This window comes from Chiloscyllium plagiosum, unplaced genomic scaffold, assembly GCF_037043375.1.
Source record: "Chiloscyllium plagiosum isolate Xiang-an unplaced genomic scaffold, Cpla_swu_hap1 HiC_scaffold_17, whole genome shotgun sequence".
NCBI lineage: Eukaryota > Metazoa > Chordata > Chondrichthyes > Orectolobiformes > Hemiscylliidae > Chiloscyllium > Chiloscyllium plagiosum.
This window is the reverse complement of record NW_028270155.1, coordinates 68,286,730-68,309,146: the sequence shown is the minus strand read 5'-3', so window position 1 is coordinate 68,309,146 and position 22,417 is coordinate 68,286,730. Positions and strand designations below refer to the sequence as shown.

The 22,417-nt window shown below is 42.7% G+C and overlaps 1 protein-coding gene across 7 annotated transcripts in view; it reads right to left on the bottom strand.

Moving 5' to 3' along the window:
- ndrg4 (NDRG family member 4) overlaps positions 1–22,417 on the bottom strand; it is a 185,254-nt gene that overhangs the window by 4,129 nt on the left and 158,708 nt on the right. For 6 of the 7 annotated variants that reach the window (XM_087996053.1, XM_043707294.2, XM_043707293.2 and 3 more), the window contains 4 exons: positions 21,793–21,840; positions 15,370–15,405; positions 12,192–12,243; positions 1,035–1,073 (listed from right to left, as the gene is read on the bottom strand). In XM_087996053.1, the coding sequence (XP_087852179.1) occupies positions 1,035–1,073; positions 12,192–12,243; positions 15,370–15,405; positions 21,793–21,840 (175 nt within the window). The remainder of the gene's footprint in view (positions 1–1,034; positions 1,074–12,191; positions 12,244–15,369; positions 15,406–21,792; positions 21,841–22,417) is intronic. The other variant, XM_043707292.2, reaches the window with a different exon arrangement.

The window sequence follows — 22,417 nt, the reverse complement described above, 5'->3', positions numbered from 1 at the left end:
TAATTCACTAAATCCAATTTCTATAATACCAACATTCAGCTCTCTTTAAAATATCTATACAATCTCTTGCTGTTTTTTTTTAAATTAGCCTTCTCTCATACTCTTTTTCTTCTTGCCAAAATGGTAAACTCTTGCAAAAAAAAAGAAAATGGCAATATAGAGTGAAATTTTCTAACAAATCAGAGTTTCAGTTTGAAACGTTGGTACACCAGATTTGCCCTGGAGTCTCTGTCTGATATGTTAACCTATCCTTAAGTAACAGTATTATTGCCCTTACAGATTTGTCTCCCTTTTGTAAATAGAACAGCAAGGTGAATGATTAGAAAGTTATTGTTGTTGAAGCGATAGTCACTTTTTGCCTATTAAAAGGAATAATACAGGAGATGAAATTGCCATTTGGCTCATGCCACAATCATCATGACTTTGAGATTTTCAAACCTCAACACTGTCACAGGAAAAGAGGGAAAAATTGTTTTAAAAATAACATTTGGTGTCTGTCATTTTAGAAAAATTCAAACACCACCTGAAAACTGCAGAGGAAATAATCCTGTTGCACTGAACAAAACAAGAGGAAAGAATAATTATAATGGTGATAATATTTTGCTCCCTGATGCCTCAGCTACATCATTATGATTAGACAGACTACTTATTAAATATGTTTATGATGCTTTCTATCTAATAACAATTACTCAATAATTCACTGCACGACCATTTCATTTATTCCTTATTTCCACAAGATCAATTAGGCATAGCTAGATCTAGCACTTCATTCTATTTAAAGAAAAGGTTCTTTGGAACTTAAAAAGCTTAGGTATTCATGACTCACAATACACAGCTATGAGTTAGTTTGAGTTTGGGCCCAATAAAAAGTGATACACATGTTGAGTAAGATGTACGCTAGCTATTACAAGCAGCAGCGAGACAATAAGTGAAGATTACAAATGGAGAAGCACAGCTCATGCAGTGACAAGAGAAAGGGAACGATAGGCTCTAGCGCAAGCAATGTAATTCATGAAGAAACAGGAAACAGGTACCTGCTCCACTACTCATCCGTCTATCCACTAAATATGCAACTGCGCATGAAATAAGGAGGTAGGAAGCACAGATCATTACAATCTACACAAAGGATAAACATAGACTTACATCCATTCAGGAACACATACAAGTACATAAGGCATTATACAAGTGGGACATCTAAATCGCATGCCTGGTCTTACTGAAGCTTTGCAAGTCATCTGGTGCTCTGAGTTGAACCAGAGATGTAGCAAACTGCAGTGATCAGTCTTAACCAGTGCTTCATTGTATTCTGCATTTCACTCAAGTTACTCTGGGGATAACCCAAGCTGGCCTATTCAAATTACCTGTACAAACTCAGGACAGGAAGATATGGCAATTAATATCAGCATTTATTGAAGTAGCAGGATCCACCAGGCCTGACAAACTTATTAAATGCCCGGCCAACATTCCCATGGATCTCAAATACTAAGTCTTTGAAATCAGGGCTGGTTTCTTGTATTAGTCTGAAATTACAATATCACTGCAACATTCACACTTTTAACAAATCAGACACTAATTCCAGGACAACACACCCAGTTTTACAGAAACTTGTCAGTATATAAAATTATTTTCCTTGACTAAACATGACTATTATTTTGACTTTTTACCCTTATCGCCCATTTTCTCTTTTATTTAAATCTTACAAACAGCTGTATCAGTAAATTAGATTTGCCCATCACTTGTATAGGATCCAACACTGCGCATTTCCTGACCTTTGGCTTCCTGCACATCCCCTACACTGACTACCTAAACCATGCTCCTTTCTTTAATCCTGCAGGCTGTTCATTTGTTATCTTTAAAGTCTTAGTTTTTTTTTATTAAAATTAAACCTTCAGTCACTCCCTCCTAAAATTTACCTTTTTTTTTGCTGCTTGCTTAAAAGTGTATGCATTCTGTATTACATGTAAAGTTAATTACAGGAGTCCTGTGGATTTTGTATCATTAGTGCCAGGAAATAGGTGTTGAATATACATCTTGAGTTCATGCATATGCACAACCCAGTCAGACTTACCAGCTATGCAGTGAAAAGTTATTTTTGATGCACTTTGTTTATATTTTCACAATAAATGTGATACAGTTCTCCTATGGCTCAAGGTACATATGTGTAATGTTTGTAAAGACAAGTTACTTTAAATCATTGAGCTAAATTTCACTCTTTATGACATGAATATTTAATATTCTTCGGGCAGAGCACAACACAATATATGGCAAGGAGGAACACATACAGATGTCAGTGGGAATTAGGAAGAAAACTGTTTCCTGGTTTGGATTGTACAAAGGCAGATGATTATCATTGTTGAGAAGTCAATTATAATTCCAGGGCATCACTATGCTCTCCAGTCTACAGCTGCATTAATGACATTCCATTCATCATTAGTTTGCTGATGATTGCACAATGTTCAAAATCATTCTTGACATCCAGGTTTGAACTAGTAGGAGGCAAGTAACATTATGCTGCCTTACAATGATTATCGCAAACAAAAGAGAATATGACTATCTCCCCCTTGACATTCAATGGTATTATCATTCCCAAAATCGCTTACTATCAACTCTATTACCTTAAAAATATCATTGACCACAAACATAACTGGACCTGCCATATAAATACTACATGTACATGTCAAAAGTTAGGATTTGGCAGCAAGTAACCAATTTCTTGACTCCCCAAAAGACCAACTGCAAGGCACAATTCAGAAGTGTGATGAGATATTTTCTACTTGCCTGGATGAGTACAGTATAGTTCCAACAATAGTTGAGAAGCTCAACCCCATCCAAGACAAAATAGTTTGCACAATTGGCACCCTATCCACCAGCTCAAAACATTCACCCACTCCACTAGCAACACAGTGGCAGCAGTGTGTACCATCTATAAAGATTCGCTGCCATTCCCCAAGATTTCTCCAACAGCGCCTTCCAAACCTAAGCCTCTACCATCTTGATGAACAAAGGTATCAGATGCACAGGAACATAATAGCTACAAGTTCTCTTCCAAGCCACACAACACACTGATTTGGAATTACAGTTCCATCTTTATTATAGGGTCAGATTCCTGGCATTCCCTTCCTAACATCACTGTGGATGTATCTACACCTCATGGATTATAGTAGTTTTCAAAAGACAGCTCACCAACACTTTCTTCTTAAGGTCAATTAGGGATGGGCAGTCAATGTTGGCCTTGCCAGCGATACCCATATTGTATGGAACAATAAAAAAGACAATTGAAAAATTAACCATTATTACAAAAAAAAAATGCTTTTAACAAATTATTAAGAACATATTACTTGAAAGAATCTTAAAAGCAAATTTAAGATTCCTAGCAGGGAAGTGGGTCTAAACAGGCATGGTGAGCCGAATGACCTTCTATGATTCTACCATAATTATTTAAAAGATCAGTAACCTCTATGGAGTATGGCAAGCTCTTATGACATCAATTTGGGATCCATAAGCCAAAACAACAATTTACCGAATGAAGAAATTTCAAATAAGATTGAAATTTTGTAATCTGTCTCACAAACAAGACCACTAGTTGTCACAGAAATTGGCCATTCACCCCATTGAGTCCGCTCTGCTATTCGATGAGATCTGATAATCCTGCCTTTTCCCCATAATCCTTAATTCTCTTACGATTAAAAAAACTATCTCAGCCTTGAAAAAAAACTTAATGACCCCCAGCCTTTACATCTTCTATAGTAAAGAATTTCACAGATTCACTACCCTCAGAAGAAATTACTTCTCATAAACATCCCTTATTCTGAGATTATGGCCCTTGACTCTCCCACAAGGGGAAATAACCTTTCCATATTGACCCTTTCAAATCATTTAGGAACTATTTGTCTATTTGGATAAGTTCACCTCTCATTCTTCTAAACTTCAGTGAGCACAGGCCCAACTTATTCAAGTTCCCCATGTATAACCGTCCCGCCATATGTGGTATCAGCATAATGAACCTTCTCTGGACTGCCACCCATGCCAGTATGTCTTTGTTTTAAATAAATGGCTCAAAACGTCAGTATTACAGCTGTGGTCTGAATACTGCTTTGTATTGTTTTGGCAAAAGCTCTCTAGTTCTATGCTCCATTCTCTTTGAAATAAAGACAAATATTCTATTTGCCTTCCCCAATTACCCACTGTACTTGAATTCTAGCTTTTTGTGATTCATGATTAAGAAATTCCTCCAATTCATCCCCACTGCTCTGCACATCCTCTAGATAAGTAGCAACTGGACGGACCCATAACTGCTTCTCCCCTTCTTTGCCGTGTATTGCTTTATCAAAGCTGAAACTTTCTTGCTGGAACAGCACAGCAGGTCAGGCAGCATCTAGGGAACAGAAGATTCGACGTTTCGGGCACATGCCCTTCTTGCTTTATCATGTAACGTGACACAGCCTTTACTTTTCTCCCCCTGATCTGGAGTCTCACTCAAGTAATTCACTTATCCAAGCTTCTTTGCTACACTATACAGACACTAAACCAGGCCTTTAAGTGCTCAACTTGTGTGGGAGCACTAAAACACCCCCTTGCTGAAAAGCCAAGACCCTGACTTCATATTAGTTTTCATTTAATCCCAGGGAAATTTTCAAATGATCTTGAGCCACGCCAGGCTCATGAGAATGGTTTTCAAATTCTGCTACATTATCAAACATGCAGACTACTAATACCTTGCTGAATGGTTCCCCAAAAGCAGGCATGGGAATCATATGTCAAGTCCACCCCGCCCCCTCTCCGGAACCAGACAGGTGGGGCAAATTCTGCAAAGCCCTACCTATTACCTGGTGGAGTTGTGGTCAGTATAAATGCTGGCTGATATGGGCATGCATTTTGTATATACCAACATGCCCAGCATTAAGACTTTCATGAGTTAGCTACAATAGTTCCCTCTGATACTGTTGCAGCACCACCATCTGGTGCATCAGTGTCTGGTCCTCATTTGCTGGGCAGTAAGGAGAATCTCCATTTCTTCATCAGAACCTCATTTTTAATACAATAGAATTCAGGGAGTGCTTCAGTGTGAGCAGTCCGAGTGAGTACTTTTAAGAGTGCGTTAGTTTGCTGGGTCAGCAAGGAAGTTCTACTTATTATTTTTTCTTCTATTTATTATTATTTTTTCCAATGGGCTGAGGAGTGGCAGATAGAGTTTAATTTAAATAAATGTGAGATGCTGCATTTTGGAAAGGTAGATCAGAACAAGACTTAATGTTAAGGTCCTGTGGAGTATTGCTGAACGAAGAGACCTTGGAGTGATGGTTCATAGTTCCTTGAACGTGGAAGCGCAGGTAGAGAGAATAATGAAGAAGCTTTTTGTTATGCTTTCCTTTATTGGACAGAGCACTGACTACAGGAGCTTGGAGGCCATGTTGTGGCTGGACAGGACATTGGTTAGGCCACTTTTAGAATATTGTGTACAGTTCTGATCACCCTCCTATCGGAAGGATATTGTGAAACTTGAAAGGTTTAAGAAAAGATTTACAAGCATGTTGCCAGGGTCGGAGGATTTGAGCTACAGGGAGAGGTTGAATAGGCTTGGGCTGTTTCCCTTGGAGCACCAGAGGCTGAGGGGTGACCTTATAGAGGTTTATAAAATCATGAGGGGCATGGAAAGGGTAAATAGAAAAGACCCTGGGGTGGGGGAATCCAAAACAAGAGGGCATAGGTTTAGGGTGAAAGGGGAAAAAATTTAAGAGGGACCTAAGGGGCAATGTTTTCACACCGCGGGTGGTGAATGTAAGGGATGAGCTGCCAGAGGAAGAGGTAGATGCTGGTACAATTACAACATTTTAAAGCCATCTGGATGAGTATATATGAAGGGTTTAGAAGGAAATGGGCCAAGTGCTGGCAAATGGGATTAGGATAGGTTGGGATGTCTGGTCGGCATGGACGAGTTGGACTGAAGTGTCTGTTTCTGTACTGTACATCTCTATGACTCTATTTGTTGCATTTTCTAGACTAGAATAAAGAAAGATTTCAGAGAACAAGATCAGAGACTCTTGTTGCAGTGCCACCTCAGCCTCCACAGGCTGAGCTGATCCAGCCATAAACCAGGTGGTCAGAGTCAGGGAAAATGCCAGGCACTTTCTCCTAAAACTGTTCAACCTCAATGACTTCAACAGGCTTCTCAGAGACCCTGGGAATGCTATTTGATCCCAACAGGTCATTGCCAGGGAGCAGATCGAACCAGTCCACAGACAAACTAGGTATGACTTCTATGGTCACTGGTTCTGACAAAATGTCACACTGGTTTTAACTGCTAGTTTTGACATAATGTCAGACTCCAGATGTACCTAGTAAAAGGGGATGGGCATGCACCCTCCTTCAATCCCTTTCACTTACTGTGCTGTCTGGTGGGGAACTCCTTCTCCCAGCAGTAGAGTTTTGCTCACCCTCTATTCCCTCAATATGAACATAGGCTTATTCACTTCAGCCTGGGGAAAGGTGGCTACCCTTTCTTTGGATACAAAATTCTGGTAACTTTCAGGAATTAGTTTGTCCTCATCTGTATTCTCAGGAGTGCATTTGCCGGAATCCACAACTGCAATTAGAGCCAAAATCTGGTCTGCTATGCTCTGACTGAATATCAGTCTCCGCACAGTGACCCAATAAATGTCACTGGTTTTCCCACAGACACTAGCAATTAGCCCACTCATGCCTTACCTTTCAGCTGTTAAAACATGCAGGTTTCTTAGCCTCGCCTTTCATCTCAGCACCACCCTTTCTGTCCCGAGAAGATCTCCCAGTATTTCCCTCTCTTCCATGGGTTTCCTATCACTCTCTCCAAGTCTATCTTTCCAGTTGGTTGGACGTGACTAGGGACAAAGTTTCTTCTGGAACAGGCATTTGTGAATCAGATCAATATAATTCACCAGCATGGCTGTCACCCTTAAGGAGAAAGTGAGGTCTGCAGATGCTGGAGATCAAAGTTGAAACTTTATTGCTGGAACAGCACAGCAGGTCAGGCAGCATCCAGGGAACAGGAGATTCGACGTTTCGGGCACAGGCCCTTCCTCAGGAATGAGCAGAGAGTGTTCAGCAGGAGAAGATAAAAGGTAGGGAGGAGGGACTTGGAGGAGGGGCGTTGGAAATGTGATAGGTGGAAAGAGGTCAAGGTGAGGGTGATAGGTCGGAGTAGGATGGAGGCGGAGAGGTCAAGAAGAAGACTGCAGGTCAGGAAGGCGGTGCCGGGCTGGAGGGATCCGGCTGAGACAAGGTGGGGGGAGGGGGGGATGAAGAAACTGGTGAAGTCCAAGTTCATCCCCTGCGGTTGGAGGGTTCCCAGTCGGAAGATAAGACGCTCCTCCTCCGACCGTCGGGTTGTTGTGGTTTGGCGGTGGATGAGTCCAATGACCTGCATATCCTCAGTGGAGTGGGAGGGGGAGTTGAAATGCTGTGCTACAGGTTGGTTGGGTTGGTTCGTCCGGGTGGCCCAGAGGTGCTCTCTGAATCGCTCCGCAAGTAGGCGGCCTGTCTCCCCAATATAGAGGAGGCCACACCGGCTGCAGCGGATGCAGTAGATGATGTGGGTGGAGGTGCAGGTGAATCTGTGGCGGATATGGAAGTTTCCTTTGGGGCCTTGGAGAGAAGTGAGGGGAGAGGTGGGGGCGCAAGTGTTGCACCTCCTGCGGTTGCAAGGGAAGGTGCCGGGAGTGGAGGTTGGGTCGGTGGGGGGTGTGGATCTGACAAGGGAGTCGCGGAGGGAGTGGTCTCTACGGAAAGCTGATAGGGGAGGGGAGGGAAATATATCCTTGGTGCTGGGGTCTGTTTGGAGGTGGCGGAAGTGACGGCGGATGATGCGCTGTACATGGAGATTGGTGGGGTGGTAGGTGAGGACCAGTGGGGTTCTGTCCTGGTGGCGGTTGGAGGGGCGGGGCTCAAGGGCGGAGGAGCGGGAAGTGGAGGAGATGCGGTGGAGGGCACCGTCGACCACGTCGGGGGGGAAATTGCGGTCCTTGAAGGAGGCCATCTGTGTTGTACGTATTTTGAACTGGTCCTCCTGAGAGCAGATGCGGCGGAGACGAAGGAATTGGGAGAATGGGATGGCGTTTTTACAGGGGGCAGGATGGGAGGAGGTGTAGTCCAGGTAGCTGTGGGAGTCGGTTGGTTTGTAGTAGATGTCCGTGTTGATTCGGTCGCCTGAGATAGAAACAGAAAGGTCTAGGAAGGGGAGGGAGGAGTCCGAGACTGTCCAGATGAATTTGAGGTCGGGGTGGAAGGTGTTAGTGTAGTGGATGAACTGTTCAACCTCCTCGTGGGAGCACGAGGTAGCGCCGATACAGTCATCAATGTAGCGAAGGAAAAGATGGGGGGTGGGGCCAGTGTAGTTGCGGAAGATGGATTGTTCCACATACCCTACGAAGAGGCAGGCATAGCTGGGGCCCATGCGGGTGCCCATGGCTACTCCTTTCGTTTGGAGAAAGTGGGAGGATTGGAAAGAAATGTTGTTCAGGGTGAGGACCAGTTTGGTCAGTCGAAGGAGGGTGTCGGTGGAAGGGTACTGGGTGGTACGGCGGGAAAGGAAGAAGCGGAGTGCTTTGAGTCCTTCGTGATGGGGGATGGAGGTGTACAGGGACTGGATGTCCATGGTGAAGATGAGGCGTTGGGGACCGGGGAAGCGGAAATCCTGGAGGAGGTGGAGGGCGTGGGTGGTGTCATGAACGTAGGTGGGGAGTTCTTGGACTAATGGGGACAGGACCGTGTCGAGGTATGCCGAGATGAGTTCGGTTGGGCAGGAGCAGGCTGAGACGATGGGTCGTCCGGGGCAGTCAGGTTTGTGGATTTTGGGCAGGAGGTAGAAACGGGCGGTGCGGGGTTGTGGGACTATGAGGTTGGAGGCGGTGGATGGGAGGTCCCCTGAGGTGATGAGGTTATGGATGGTCTGGGAGATGATGGTTTGGTGGTGGGGGGTGGGGTCATGGTCAAGGGGACGGTAGGAGGAGGTATCTGCGAGCTGGCGTTTGGCCTCAGCGGTGTAAAGGTCAGTGCGCCAAACTACTACTGCGCCTCCCTTGTCAGCTGGTTTGATGGTGAGGTTGGGGTTGGAACGGAGGGAGTGGAGGGCTGCGCGTTCCGAGGGTGAGAGGTTGGAGTGGGTGGGAGGGGTGGGGGAGTTCAGGTAGCGGTTAATATCGCGGCGGCAGTTTGCTATGAAGAGGTCGAGGGCAGGTAGGAGGCCAGCACGGGGTGTCCATGTGGACGGGGTGTGTTGGAGGTGGGAGAAGGGGTCGTCAGAGGGTGGGCGAGAGTCTTGATTGAAGAAGGCACGGAGGCGAAGGCGGCGGAAGAATTCACCTTAACACAATCACTTTTTGTTTCTCAAGATGTAATTTTACTGGGAGAGAGATGAAGTCTTTAAACTCCTTTCAGGCGAATTATTTCATGGAGATTTTGTAAATGGCTTCCATCTCAAGTGCCTGTACCCACTGGTCAAAAGCAAGCCACCTAACCTTTTCAGGTACTTTCAGTCTAGTCTGGTAATTTCCCAAGGATTCAGAATTTTTGACAGCACATCTCTAGCATTAACCGATACACAATTAAGATAGCCTTTTTTTAAAAAAAGTGCCCTGTAACCAATGGTACTTTCCACAGGCAAGAATAAACTTTGTGTTCTTTCCAAAAGCTTATTCTGCAATTACGAGGATCAATGTTAGACTGGTCGCTTAAACTGTTGCGCCACCCATTTCAAGACAGTATTTACTTCTGTTCCTCAAATTTAGGAATTAAATGAGCAAACCTTAAGTCTGAACCAATAGTACCTTCATGGGACACAGTTAGGTCCTGGTCCTCAGCATGGGCTGTCTTAGCTCAAACTCCTGCAGAATTTCCTGACACTCTACATCTTCCCTCTTTGCTCCATCTCCTTCTCATGCCTTCTCTTTTTCTTGAAAATCTAATTTCTGCTGCTTCAATCTCACAACTCTATCCATATTATTGTCATCAATTTGCACCTGTAAACCACTGGTCACCTCTTTTAAAATTTTAGGCTTTCTGCCTTTTGGGCAAAATTCTAATCTCAAGTGCCTTTCTAAATGTTTTTAACTATCTTCAGAAATAACTTCTCCTAATTCTGCTAGAAAGGTGTCAACATCAAATGTGGATATTTCTATGCTGGAGCAGTACAATCTCAAGAAAACCTTATGCAAATTTTCCTTTAAAATTGGTTTCAAAATGACAATTCACCCACTCCAATTTTTAGTTTTGTCTGTGGATTCAATTCACAGCAACAGGCTCCAAGTGTTCCAGATATGTTACCCCAAACCATTAAACTATCAGTGGAGGATGGATGAACTGGCTCCCCTTCTTTATTCACCTACCCCTCGGACAGTTGCCACAACATTAATTTGGAAAGAATCCTTTGTGTTTCTCCTAAACCAAATGCTTTAAAATTTGAATCAGGCTTTCTCAAGTTATCAAATAATGAATTACTTGTAAACACAAAAATTAATAATGCAACATATACATAGATTATAAATAAAAGTGTAAAAAGAGGCAAAAGTTTAAAAAGCAAATATACAGATCAGTCTGTGAATTGTTTGTATAGAGTAGATAACTGAACATTATAGCTATAGCAATGGAAATTACTGGTGGCTTTGACAGTGATAGCTAAACAGTCAAAATTGAGATTTCTTTTTGGCCAGTTGAGGTTCTAATGGCAGGATTTGATTTCCTTTTAAATTAATTTGCAACAGAGGGGATTTTCTATTTGTCTCAATAAGAGAGGGTTTTCTATTCATCTGGCTGCTAGCTAGCTGATTTCTAGAAGTCAAGAGTGACAGAGGTTCTTTATCTGCAACACAGGGCTAACTATGAGATAGTTCTTCTACTATAACCTTCACAGAAGTCTAACACTCAACCCAGGCTGGTGCATATGAGACTGTTCAGTTCAACTAGCCCACTCCATTATGGGTGACGCTGGCTTTTTAAATATATAGTCCTTATGTATTTTTCAAAGTGAAAAACACAAACTGTCCGCAGTTTGTATGTAATGTGCAGGGATTTGGTTTGCTGATGAGCACGAGGTTGTCAGTCCCTCATTATTTTTGTAGTCACAAAAGACCACAGTCCAGTCTGAAGCTTCTTTGACATTTTAGGTGTTAATTAAATCATTCGCTTTCTGGATTTACAATTAATTTACATTCACAACTACCTTTTAATATATTAGGCATCTTAAAAATGACATTTTGGAATTAATAGTTGAGAGCATTCATAGTATGTCCTGTCTTGACCCATGGTCATGATACTTTACCAGATTTTTAAGCTAACATATTAAAGAGCTATTAGTGCAGACTCATGAATGAATTTATACTCATGGACAATTTATGTGACAAAATAATCCTTTTAAAATGTAGCACTTCATCTTAAATTTGATTTCTGCTGTTAATTTGAAAATCACAAGTTTCAAGTATTTCAGCACAAAATTCTACTCAGTCACTATGAGATTAAGACACATTCCATTGATAGGTGTGAAGGCTTGGTCAGAAGGTTGATCCTTCAGCTGTAGAAACACACCTTTCAGATACAGATATTTGACACATAACCAGATAGTTATGATAAGTTTACATTTAGGTGAGCATAATAGTCAACAGACACAAAAGAAAATACAGAGCCAAAGGCATACTAATGCACACCATGTTAACACAGAGAGTCTGCATTTTGTGTGATGAACTGGTGGTTTGAATAATCACAAACTAGTAGATGAGATATTCTGTTCACCTGCTCCCCATTTATCACCCTTACATTTTCTCCCACTGTTTTCATTCCTGAAAATCATCCTTCACACCAACAAAATTTGCAACATAAGATCTCAATGATGAAAACATGGGGTTTTAGTAAATCTCAAAAATCTCACTGACAGTAACCCCTGGGTGAATGCAGTCTGGCTGTGAGAATAACCCCCAGGTATATAGAGTCTAGCTAAGAATAATCCCCTGGGTGAATACAGTCTGGCTGAGAGTAACCCCCCTTGGTGAGCACCATTTGACTTGAGTTAACATCAAGATATAAAAATTTCATGCAGTATGACTTGTGTACTCTGTCTAAATTTAGATATTTTCTTTGTAAATAAAGCTGAAAAAAGGATGAAAAACAACAGTTCACACTCAGTCACAGGTAAAAAGCCTAGCTATGTGTCTTTTTTTTATACTTACTGTAGCCCATGCCCTGCAGAAAGTACTTGAATGCCTCTGTTAGTTTCCCAGGCTGTTGGAACAAAACATACAAACTGAAAACTAAGACTGCAGGCATTCTACACAAGATTATAAATAAAGTACAAACTCAATTGTATCAAGGCATCTTATAAATGTTTCACACATTGTGTATGGGAAATCATGGCTCATGAACTTAGTTGAGTTTTTTGAAGAAATAACGAAGAGGACTGGTGAGGGCAGAGCGGTGGATGCGATCTATATGGACTTCAGTAAGACATTCGACAAAGTTCCTCATGGTTGACTGGTTAGCAAGGTTAGATCTCATGGAGCAGAGGGGGAAACTAGCCATTTGGATACAGAACTGGTTCAAAGCTAGAAGACAGAGGGTAGTGGTGGAGGTTTGCTTTTCAGACCGGAGGCCTGTGACCAGTGGTGTGCCGCAAGAATTAGTGCTGGGTCCACTGCTTTTTGTCATTTGTATAAATTATTTAGATGTGAGCATAGGAGGTATAGTTAGTAAGTTTGCAGGTGACACCAAAATTGGAGGTGTAGTGGACAGCGAAGAAGGTTACCTCAGAGTACAATGGGATCTTGATCAGATGGGCTAATGGGTTGAGATGTGGCAGATGAAGTTTAATTTAGATAAATGCGAGATACTGCATTTTGGAAAAGCAAATCAGAGCAGGACTTATACACTTAATGATAAATATTGCTGAACAAAGAGGCTTAGGAATGCAGGTTCACAGTTCCTTGAAAGTAGTGTCGCAGGTAGCGTTTGGTATGCTTTCCTTTATTGGTCAGAGCATTGAGTATGGGAGTTGGAAGGTCATGTTGCAGCTGTACAGGACATTGGTTAGGCCAGTTTTGGAATGTTGAGCACAATTCTGGTCTCCTTCCTAATGGAAGGATGCTGTAAAACTTGAAAGGGTTCAGTAAAAATTTACAAGAATATTGCCAGGGTTGCATGATTTGAGCTATAAGGAGAGGCTGAATAGGCTGGGCTGTTTTCCCTGGAGCATTAGAGGCAGAGGGGTGACCTTATAGAGTTTATAGAATCATGAGGGGCATAGATAGGATAAACAGTCAAGATCTTTTCCCTGAGGTGGGAGAATCCAGAATTGGAGGGTATAGGCTGAGGGTGAGAGGGGGAAAAATATAAAAAGGGACCTAAGAGGCAACTTTTTCACGCAGAGGGTGGTACGTGTGTGGAATGAGCTGCCAGAAGTTGTGGTGGAGGCTGGTACAATTACAACATTTAAAAGGCATTTGGATGGGTATATGAATAGAAGGGGGAGGGATATAGGCCAAGTGGTGGCAGGTAGGACTAGATTGAGTTGGGAATATCGCTGGCATTGACAAGTTGGACCGAACATTCTGTTTCTGTGCTGTACATCTCTATGAATCTATTTGAGAACAGGGAGTGTTGTTTCAGAAAAACACAACTGACATTTGTAGCAGCATAATCAGCAATGAACTGAATGACCAATTGCTGGAAATGTGTTGCTGGAAAAGCGCAGCAGGTCAGGCAGCATCCAGGGAACAGGAGAATCGACATTTCGGGCTCTTCTTCAGGAATGAGGAAAGTTTGTCCAGCAGGCTAAGATAAAAGGTAGGGAGGAGGGACTTGGGGGAGGGGCGTCGGAAATGTGATAGGTGGAAAGAGGTCAAGGTGAGGGTGATAGGTCAGACTGGGGTGGGGGCGGAGAGGTCGGGAAGAAGATCTCAGGTTAGGAAGGCGGTGCTGAATTTGATGGATTTGATTGAGACAGGGTGGGGGGAGGGGAAATGAGGAAACTGGTGAAATCCGAGTTCATCCCTTGTGGTTGGAGGGTTCCTAGCCGGAAGATGAAGCGTTCTTCCTCCAACCGTCGTTTTGTTGTGGTCTGACGATGGAAGAGTCCAAAGACCTGCATATCCTTGGTGGAGTGGGAGGGGGAATTGAAATGTTGAGCTACAGGGTGGTTGGGTTGGTTGGTCCGGGTGTCCCAGAGGTGTTCTCTGAAACGCTCCGCAAGTAGCCAGCCTGTCTCCCCAATATAGAGGAGGCCACATCGGGTGCAGGGGATGCAATAGATGATATGTGTGGAGGTGCAGGTGAATCTGTGGCGGATATGGAAGTTCCATATCCGCCACAGATTCACCTGCACCTCCACACATATCATCTATTGCATCCCCTGCACCCGATGTGGCCTCCTCTATATTGGGGAGACAGGCCGGCTACTTGCGGAGCGTTTCAGAGAACACCTCTGGGACACCCGGACCAACCAACCCAACCACCCTGTAGCTCAACATTTCAATTCCCCCTCCCACTCCACCAAGGATATGCAGGTCTTTGGACTCCTCCATCGTCAGACCACAACAAAACGACGGTTGGAGGAAGAACGCCTCATCTTCCGGCTAGGAACCCTCCAACCACAAGGGATGAACTCGGATTTCACCAGTTTCCTCATTTCCCCTCCCCCCACCCTGTCTCAGTCAAATCCATCAAATTCAGCACCGCCTTCCTAACCTGAGATCTTCTTCCCGACCTCTCCGCCCCCACCCCAGTCTGACCTATCACCCTCACCTTGACCTCTTTCCACCTATCACATTTCCGATGCCCCTCCCCAAGTCCCTCCTCCCTACCTTTTATCTTAGCCTGCTGGACAAACTTTCCTCATTCCTGAAGAAGGGCTTATGCCCGAAACGTCGATTCTCCTGTTCCCTGGATGCTGCCTGACCTGCTGCGCTTTTCCACCAACACATTTCCAGCTCTGATCTCCAGCATCTGCAGACCTCACTTTCTCCTGAATGACCAATTGGCCTGCTTCTTACAGATGAATGAGGAATATTAGCCAGAATTTTGGAAATATTCCCTGATATTTTACAAATTATGCTATTTCTCAAAATTTGTTACCTGTCTGAATCATTGAAATAAAGGTTCAAACAGACCTTAATTTAATTGTGCAAAATGGCAAATTCAAACTGCTCTGAGTTATGGCCAAACATTTCTTCCTATCTTCTCCTACACCATTGTAATTCAAGTAGAAATTTGGTTTGCTTCTGGAATTCTTAATTCTAGGAGCTTGGACCATAGTCTTTTGGCCTGAGCAAAAAGCTTCCACCTAGTTCAAGCTGGAAAGTTGAATAAAGACAGCCCTGTCTTTATGAGAATCCAGACAGTTTGTCTGTTACTCACCTGTGTAATCTGTGGCAGACCACCAGAATCAGCCATCTGAAAAATAAAACAAATGAGAACAAGAGGGAGAAGTTACAGCTTTTTTCAATAACATTTCTGTAATAGCTGAATGATCATTATTGATTATTGCCCACAGCTCTCACAAACTTCCAGGTATGGACTTGACCTTCTGGGCAAAACCTCTATGATTTAATGCTCTAGGAATTCTTTCAACATATTCCACCTATTTCATTTGAGTAACCAAGACCCAGAACAATGATCCATCATTTTCCATCACATAACAAGGTTGCTCATCTATTGATCTTATTTACTTGGGTTTGTTGGGTAAGTCTAACACTGGATCTCAACTGATTTGGATGGATCTTTCATGAATATGTTGGTCTTTAGTAATATGCCCCATGGCACTTTAGCTCCATTGCATCAATGGTCCATTTCAAGGTTAAATGAGTTTTCCAAGGCAGCCTGGGCTGATTGTGAGAATAATAGGGTTAATGAATGATTGCAGTTTAGATCTGTTGGGTAATTATCCAATGGTAATTTATTGGGCAAGGGACCCAGCACTGAGCTTTGTCAACTGTCAACTTGTGCCTGTGAACTTATTAAATGAATATCCCATATTCAGCATGAGAATGTAACATGATTATTTAGCCATGTTTAATGAGTGATGCTTAGAATTGCCTAGATCTGCTGAAGCAATGAAAGCTCATCATTGTGTAGCTCTTGGGGTGAACAAAGCATACATTTCCTGGATCTGTCGAATGAGTAAAACTCATGATTGTGTGATTCAGTGGAATTAATGAGGGTCAGACTGAAGTGTTTAGTCCTGAAAGACTAATGGACTTACCACAGAAAGATAAGAAAATAAAAGATATATATGTTAATGCATACTCAGAAAAGGAGTCAGAGAATATTCCTGAGGGTTATCTTAAAGATTGAATCCTAAGACGAAAATGAAGACTACGGCAGGTTAGTGCAGGGGAGAAATGGGCGATGTACGCCAAATTGTGTTGCTAGTAGCATACACAGGAAGTGTTATAGGTAGCACATGAACCACCTATAGGAGGTCACCTAGGGGTACGAAAGACTCAGGCTAAGGTACAAAAGTATTTCAATTGGCCTGGAATGCATATGGAAGTGGTTATATTTTGCCGTATGTGTCATACATGCTAAATGGTAGGTAAGCCACAGGCAGTAATAAAACAAACACCTTGGTTGCCAATTCCTGCTTTCGAAGAACCTTTCATACAGGTTATGATTGATTGTGTAGGTCCCCTCTCGAAAACTAAAAGTGGGAACCCATGCTTGCTAACCATAATGGCTGTGTCTACCGGATTTCTGGAGGCAATTCCATTACGGTGTATTAAGGCAAAAAGTGTGGTAGAGAAGTTAGTAGCTTTCTTCACGTGTTATGGGCTACCCAGAGACCAAGGGTATAATTTTACTGCTAGGCTGTTTAAGGAAGTCATGGATAGCTTGGGTATACAGCAATTTAAATCAAGTGGGTATCATCCTGAATCCCAGGGAGCTTTAGAAAGTTGGCCTCAGACCCTGAAGACCCTGTTAACAGCATACTGTTAGGATTGGGATAAAGGTATCCCATTCGTATTGTTTGCCATTAGAGATGCCCCAAACGAACCTACTCAGTTTACTCTCTTTGAAATAATATTTGGACAAGAAATGAGAGGGCCTTTGAAATTAATTAAAGAGAAATTGACAGCATCTAAGTTGGAGATCTCACACTTGGATTATGTATTGGAGGTGAGGCAGAAATTAAATCGGACAGTGAGTTAGCTAAACAGCATCTAAAAAGGGCATAGTATAGAATGAAGCAGGCGCCAGATAAAAACTCTGAAATTCGGGCATTTTCCCATGGGGATAACATATTAGTATTGTTACCAGTAGGAGGAGATCCCTTCAAAACCAGGTTTAGTGGTCCCTATCAAATTGGGAAAAAGTTGAGTCAGGTAACTAGCTGGTAAAGATGTTGGATAGAAAAAAAACCATTAGGTATGTCATGTGAATATGGTGAAACCTTATTATACTAAAGACAGGGAACTGGAGAAACAGGTGTTAGTTACTGCCCCGCAGAGTGAGGAATCAAATCCAGATGTTATGGAATTTGATGTGCCTCAAAATACGTTAAACAATGAGGAAGTCCTTGAGGAGTGGGATAGGTTAGTAAATTACCTGCCTCAGGTGCAAAGAAGACAGGCAGGAGGTTGGAAGAACACAGCAGGCCAGGCAGCATCAGGAGGTGGAGAAGTTGATGTTTCGTGTGTAACCTTTCTTCAGGACTGGGGATGGATGTAGGGGGAACTGCAGATAAAGTGGGTGGTGGGGACAGGGCGGTGAACTGGGGATAGGTGAAGACAGGTAGAGGGTACCATCTTGTTGGTCAGTGGGAGGTCTGAATCCGGTTGGTGGCCGGGAGGAGTGGAATGGAAGGGGAGGGGCTGGGAAGGGACGTTATTTGAAATTGGTGAACGCAATGTTGAGTCTCCCAGGCTGTAGGCTGCCTAGGCGCAAGCTGAGGTGTTGTTCCTCCAATTTGAGCTGTGGTTCGGTGCTCGGTGAACTGTTCCCTAAGTTTATGTTCGGTCTCCCCGATGTAAAGAAAACCACACTGGGAGCACCTGATGCAGTAGCAGTAAACGAGGTTGGAAGAGAGGCAGGTGAACCTCTGTCTCACCTGGAAGGACTCTTTGGGGCCCTAGATGGAGGTGAAGGGGATGGTGTTCTAGCAGGTTTTACATTTTTCTGGTTGCAGGGGAAGGTACTTGGGCAGGGAGGGTCATCGGTGGAGAGAGTGGCCTAAACAAGGGACTGTTGAAGGGAATGGTCCTTGCAGAAGGCAGAGGGGGTAGGTTGGGGGAGGACATTCTTAGTGGTGGGGTCTAGTTGGAGTTGGCGGAAGTGTTTAAGGATGATGCATTAGATGCGGAGACTGGTGGGTTAGTAAGTGAGGACTGGGGATTCTGTTTTTATTGCGTTGTGGGGGGGGCGGTTAGAGCAGTGGAGCGGGGAATGGAGTCAGTGCGGTGGAGGGCTGCCTGGATGACAGGGGGAGGAAAAGCACGTTGTTCAAAATAAGTTGGGAAGTTTGGGAGTGGAATTTTGTTTAAAATTACTTACAGTGTGGAAACAGACCCTTCGGCCCAACAAGTCCACACCGACCCTCCACAGAGCAACCCACCCAGACCCATTCCCCTATATTTACCCCTTCAACTAACACTATGGGCAATTTAGCATGGCCAATTCACCTGACTTGCACGTTTTAAAACTGTGGGAGGAAACTGGAGCACCCGGAGGAAACCCACACAGACACGGGGAGAATGTGCAAACTCCACACAGACAGTTGCCTGAGACGGGAATTGAACCCGGGACTCTGGCGCTATGAGACAGCAGTGCAAACCACTGTGACACCATGCCGCCCATCTCCTTATCCGAGCAGATGTAATGGAGGTGGAGGAATTGGGAGAATGGGATGAAGTTCTTGCAGGATACTGGATGGGAGATGTAGTCCAGGTAGTTATGGGAGCCTGTAGGTTCGTAAAAAAAGTCCGTCTGGAGATGGAAATTGTGAGTCAAGAAAGGGGAGAGAGGTGTCCGAGATGGACCAAGTGAATTTGAGGGTGGGGTGGAAGTTGTGGGCGAAGTCAATGAACTGCTCCAGTTCAGCCTGGGTGCAGGAGACTGTACCGATGTAGTCATCAATATAACAGCAGAAAAGGTGGGGCACAGTGCCTGTGTAGGAACTGAAGAGGGACTGCTCGATATAGCCAACAAAAAGGCAGGCGTAGCTGGGGCCCATTGGGTACCAATGGCCACTCCCTTCATTTGGATGAAATGGGAGGATTTGAAGAAAATGTTATTGATGATGAGGACCAATCAGGAGCAAAGAATGCAGCTGAAAGGTTTGTTATAACAGTATGAGGACATCTGCAGGAGTAAGATGCGAAGGACTAACGCTATTGTGCGTGAGGTAGACGTAGGGAATGCTGTTCCAATAAAACAACACATCTACAGGCTTAATCCTTTCAAAGCCAGACAGGTCCAGAAGGAAGTGGATGCGATCTTCAATGAAGATATCATTGAACCGAGTCAGAGCTAGTGGAGATTGCCGATCGTGTTAGTTCCCAAACCTGATGGGACTCAATAATGTTGTGCGGACTATTTGTTGTGAAGGTCAACACCTAACAAAATTTGTCTCATACCGAATATCCAGATTGGAGGACTGTACAGAGAAAGTTGGACATGCCAGTTAAATCATAAAGTTGGACTTACTGTGTGGTTATTGGCAGGTAACTTTATCAGAGAAAGCAAAATAAATTTTTGTGTTTGTAACCCCAAATGGGCTATATCAATTCAGAGTGATGGCCTTTAAAACAAAGAACACATCTGCCACATTCCAAAGACTCATGAACAGAGTTCTGGCTGGGTTAACAAACTGTGCAGTGTATCTGGATGATGTAGTGAACTTTAGTGAGTCCTGGAAAGATCACATAGTACAGTTGGCAGAGCTCTTTGAACGATTAAGAGAAGCAAAACTGGTAATAAACTTAAAGAAAACAGCATTTGTGAAAGCAGAAGTGGCGTTCTTTGGGGCATAGAAGGTTGACTCCAAGAAACGCAAAGATGAAGGCCATCGAGAAATTTCCACAACTAACCTCGAAGGAAAAGGGGCTTCAATTTTTGGGTCTAAGCAGATTCTACCGAAAGTTTGTTCCAAACTTCAGCAGCGTTGTGGCACCGTTAAAAGATTTGTTGAAGAACACCACAAAATTTCAGTGGACTGAACAATGCCAGGAGTCATTCAACCATTTAAAAGCAATATTAACCACTGCACTAGTTTTAGCTACACCAAACGTTTTGAAGCCTTCAAGTTTGCAATCAATGCTAGTGACATATGAGTTGGAGCTGTATTGCTACAGGAAGGTAATGGAATTGAACTGCCAGTTGGTTACTTTTCAAAGAAACTCAACACCTACCAGAGAAAATATGATCAAAAAGGAATTATTGAATTTGTTACTGGCCTTACAATATTTTAGTGTTTATGTCATGAACAATAGGTCGGAGATGGTTGTGTACACAGATCACAATCCTCTTACATTCTTGGAAAGATTTAAAGACAAGAATATGAGACTATTTCATTGGAGTCTTATGTTACAGACTTTTAATTTACAAATCGTACATCTTGAGGGTCGGAAGAATGTGATAGCAGGTGCATTATCGTGGATTTAATGGATAAATTATAGCTAATATTGAACAGATACCAATGTTTCTATGTATGTATGTGTGCAGACGTTAATATGGACTGAGATTATTATTCTATGTCTTTCATGGTAATGGGATTAAGAAATAGAAAAAATATGAAGCCATCTTTTCATTGTGATAGTTCATTTTTTCTTAAGGGGGGTGTAATGAAGTTAAAGGTGTGTACTCTACCTTTAAGGGAGAGTGAAAGCTGACAAGCACCTGTCATGTGACTGACTAACAGGCACAGAGTGTACTAGAGAATTGATGATGTAACCTTAAGATGTAACCTTTGGCTGTAACCTAGATACTGTAATTGTTTTCACAGCAGTTCGAATTTAACCAATCAATCAATTTAAATTATGCCCCAAGATACCAAAACCCAATCAAATTTGAATGTTACTGTCTTGACAATGTCAAACCAATGAGATGATCCAATGACTGGGGTATAAAAAGCAGGCATTTTGGACAGTTAGCCAGAAAGAGCACCACCTGCCATTGTCAGATTGCCCGAAAATACACTCTGTCAAAGGTACCTTTTTCATATGAAAAATCTGTGTAGCAGAAGACCAAAGATGACCCAGGGAGATCTACAAACAGAGGAAGATTGACTCTGGAGACGACAGCTGCTGTCTGGTTTTGAAAACCGAGTCGCTGTAAATTTAATAAGGACTTTATTGGATCAGCACATTGTTACAGAGTGGGAGGCAGATAACAAACCTTTAAGATAAAGGAGGCTTAGAGTTATAAGTAGTTGTTGTTTAATGTTCACATTAGAGTTAAAGAATAAAATTGATATTTTTTGTTAAATAATGGAATTTGAATAGTTCTCTGATACTCATATTTAACAGATTACGAGGTAACGTGAGCTTTTCTGTGTGTTTAGTTTAATTGACAGAAGAGTTTACCGCTGTTTTGTATCAAATATCTAAAAGAAAAGGCCACAGGTCACCTCTTCCTGCCTTGTCCAATTGCTTGGTACATCAAAGATCAGTCAGTAAATGCTACCTTACTAATCTGGGCTAATATAAGTTAATTGTTAAGACATTGCTCAATTATTTTGTTTATTTTAATTAACTTGCTCTGACACATTATAACAGCTCCAGGGCAACTGGAACATTTATATGCAATTAACTGTTTAAGATTACAGCTAGTCCAGGCATTCTATACCTTAAGGAAAGTTGTCTGAGTTGGGTCCAGCTTAGAGTTACATTCCACCTGGGATTGAAAGAGCAGCATTAGTATGAAACCATGATGAATGATAAAATATCTAACAGATTATGAGCACTAATTCCATTTCCCAAAAGAGGGAATGTGTGCTACGATATTGTACATATATTCATGAAGATTTCCTCTGCTCAGTATTTCAGTTTCAAAACAAAGACATATTTGCAGCTTTGTCAGAAATGTTTCTTGGAGGAACTTCAACTGTACAAGTACCCGCCCGTCATCATGTATGTACCATGCCACTATTCACATCAACCAGGACACTCCTTCCTTCACTGTCAATTGTGTTACAATTGCTCTCTGGATTATGGGTCAATTAAATACGTGTAAGTGGCATGCAGTTGTTGCAAGTATTAGACTAACATCTTATGACACTTTCCTTCTCCAAATTTTGCCATTCCTTTGCTGATAAAATGCTTATTATTTCATCTCAGAGAGATCTCAGCTATTGATCCATGTTGGACTAAGGGTATTTAGAATATCAGATACAAGCTTCAATCCAATTTGGTAATACTTGTAGGAAATCTAAAGGCACTAGTGGATAACCTAATGCATTGACAATCAGAGT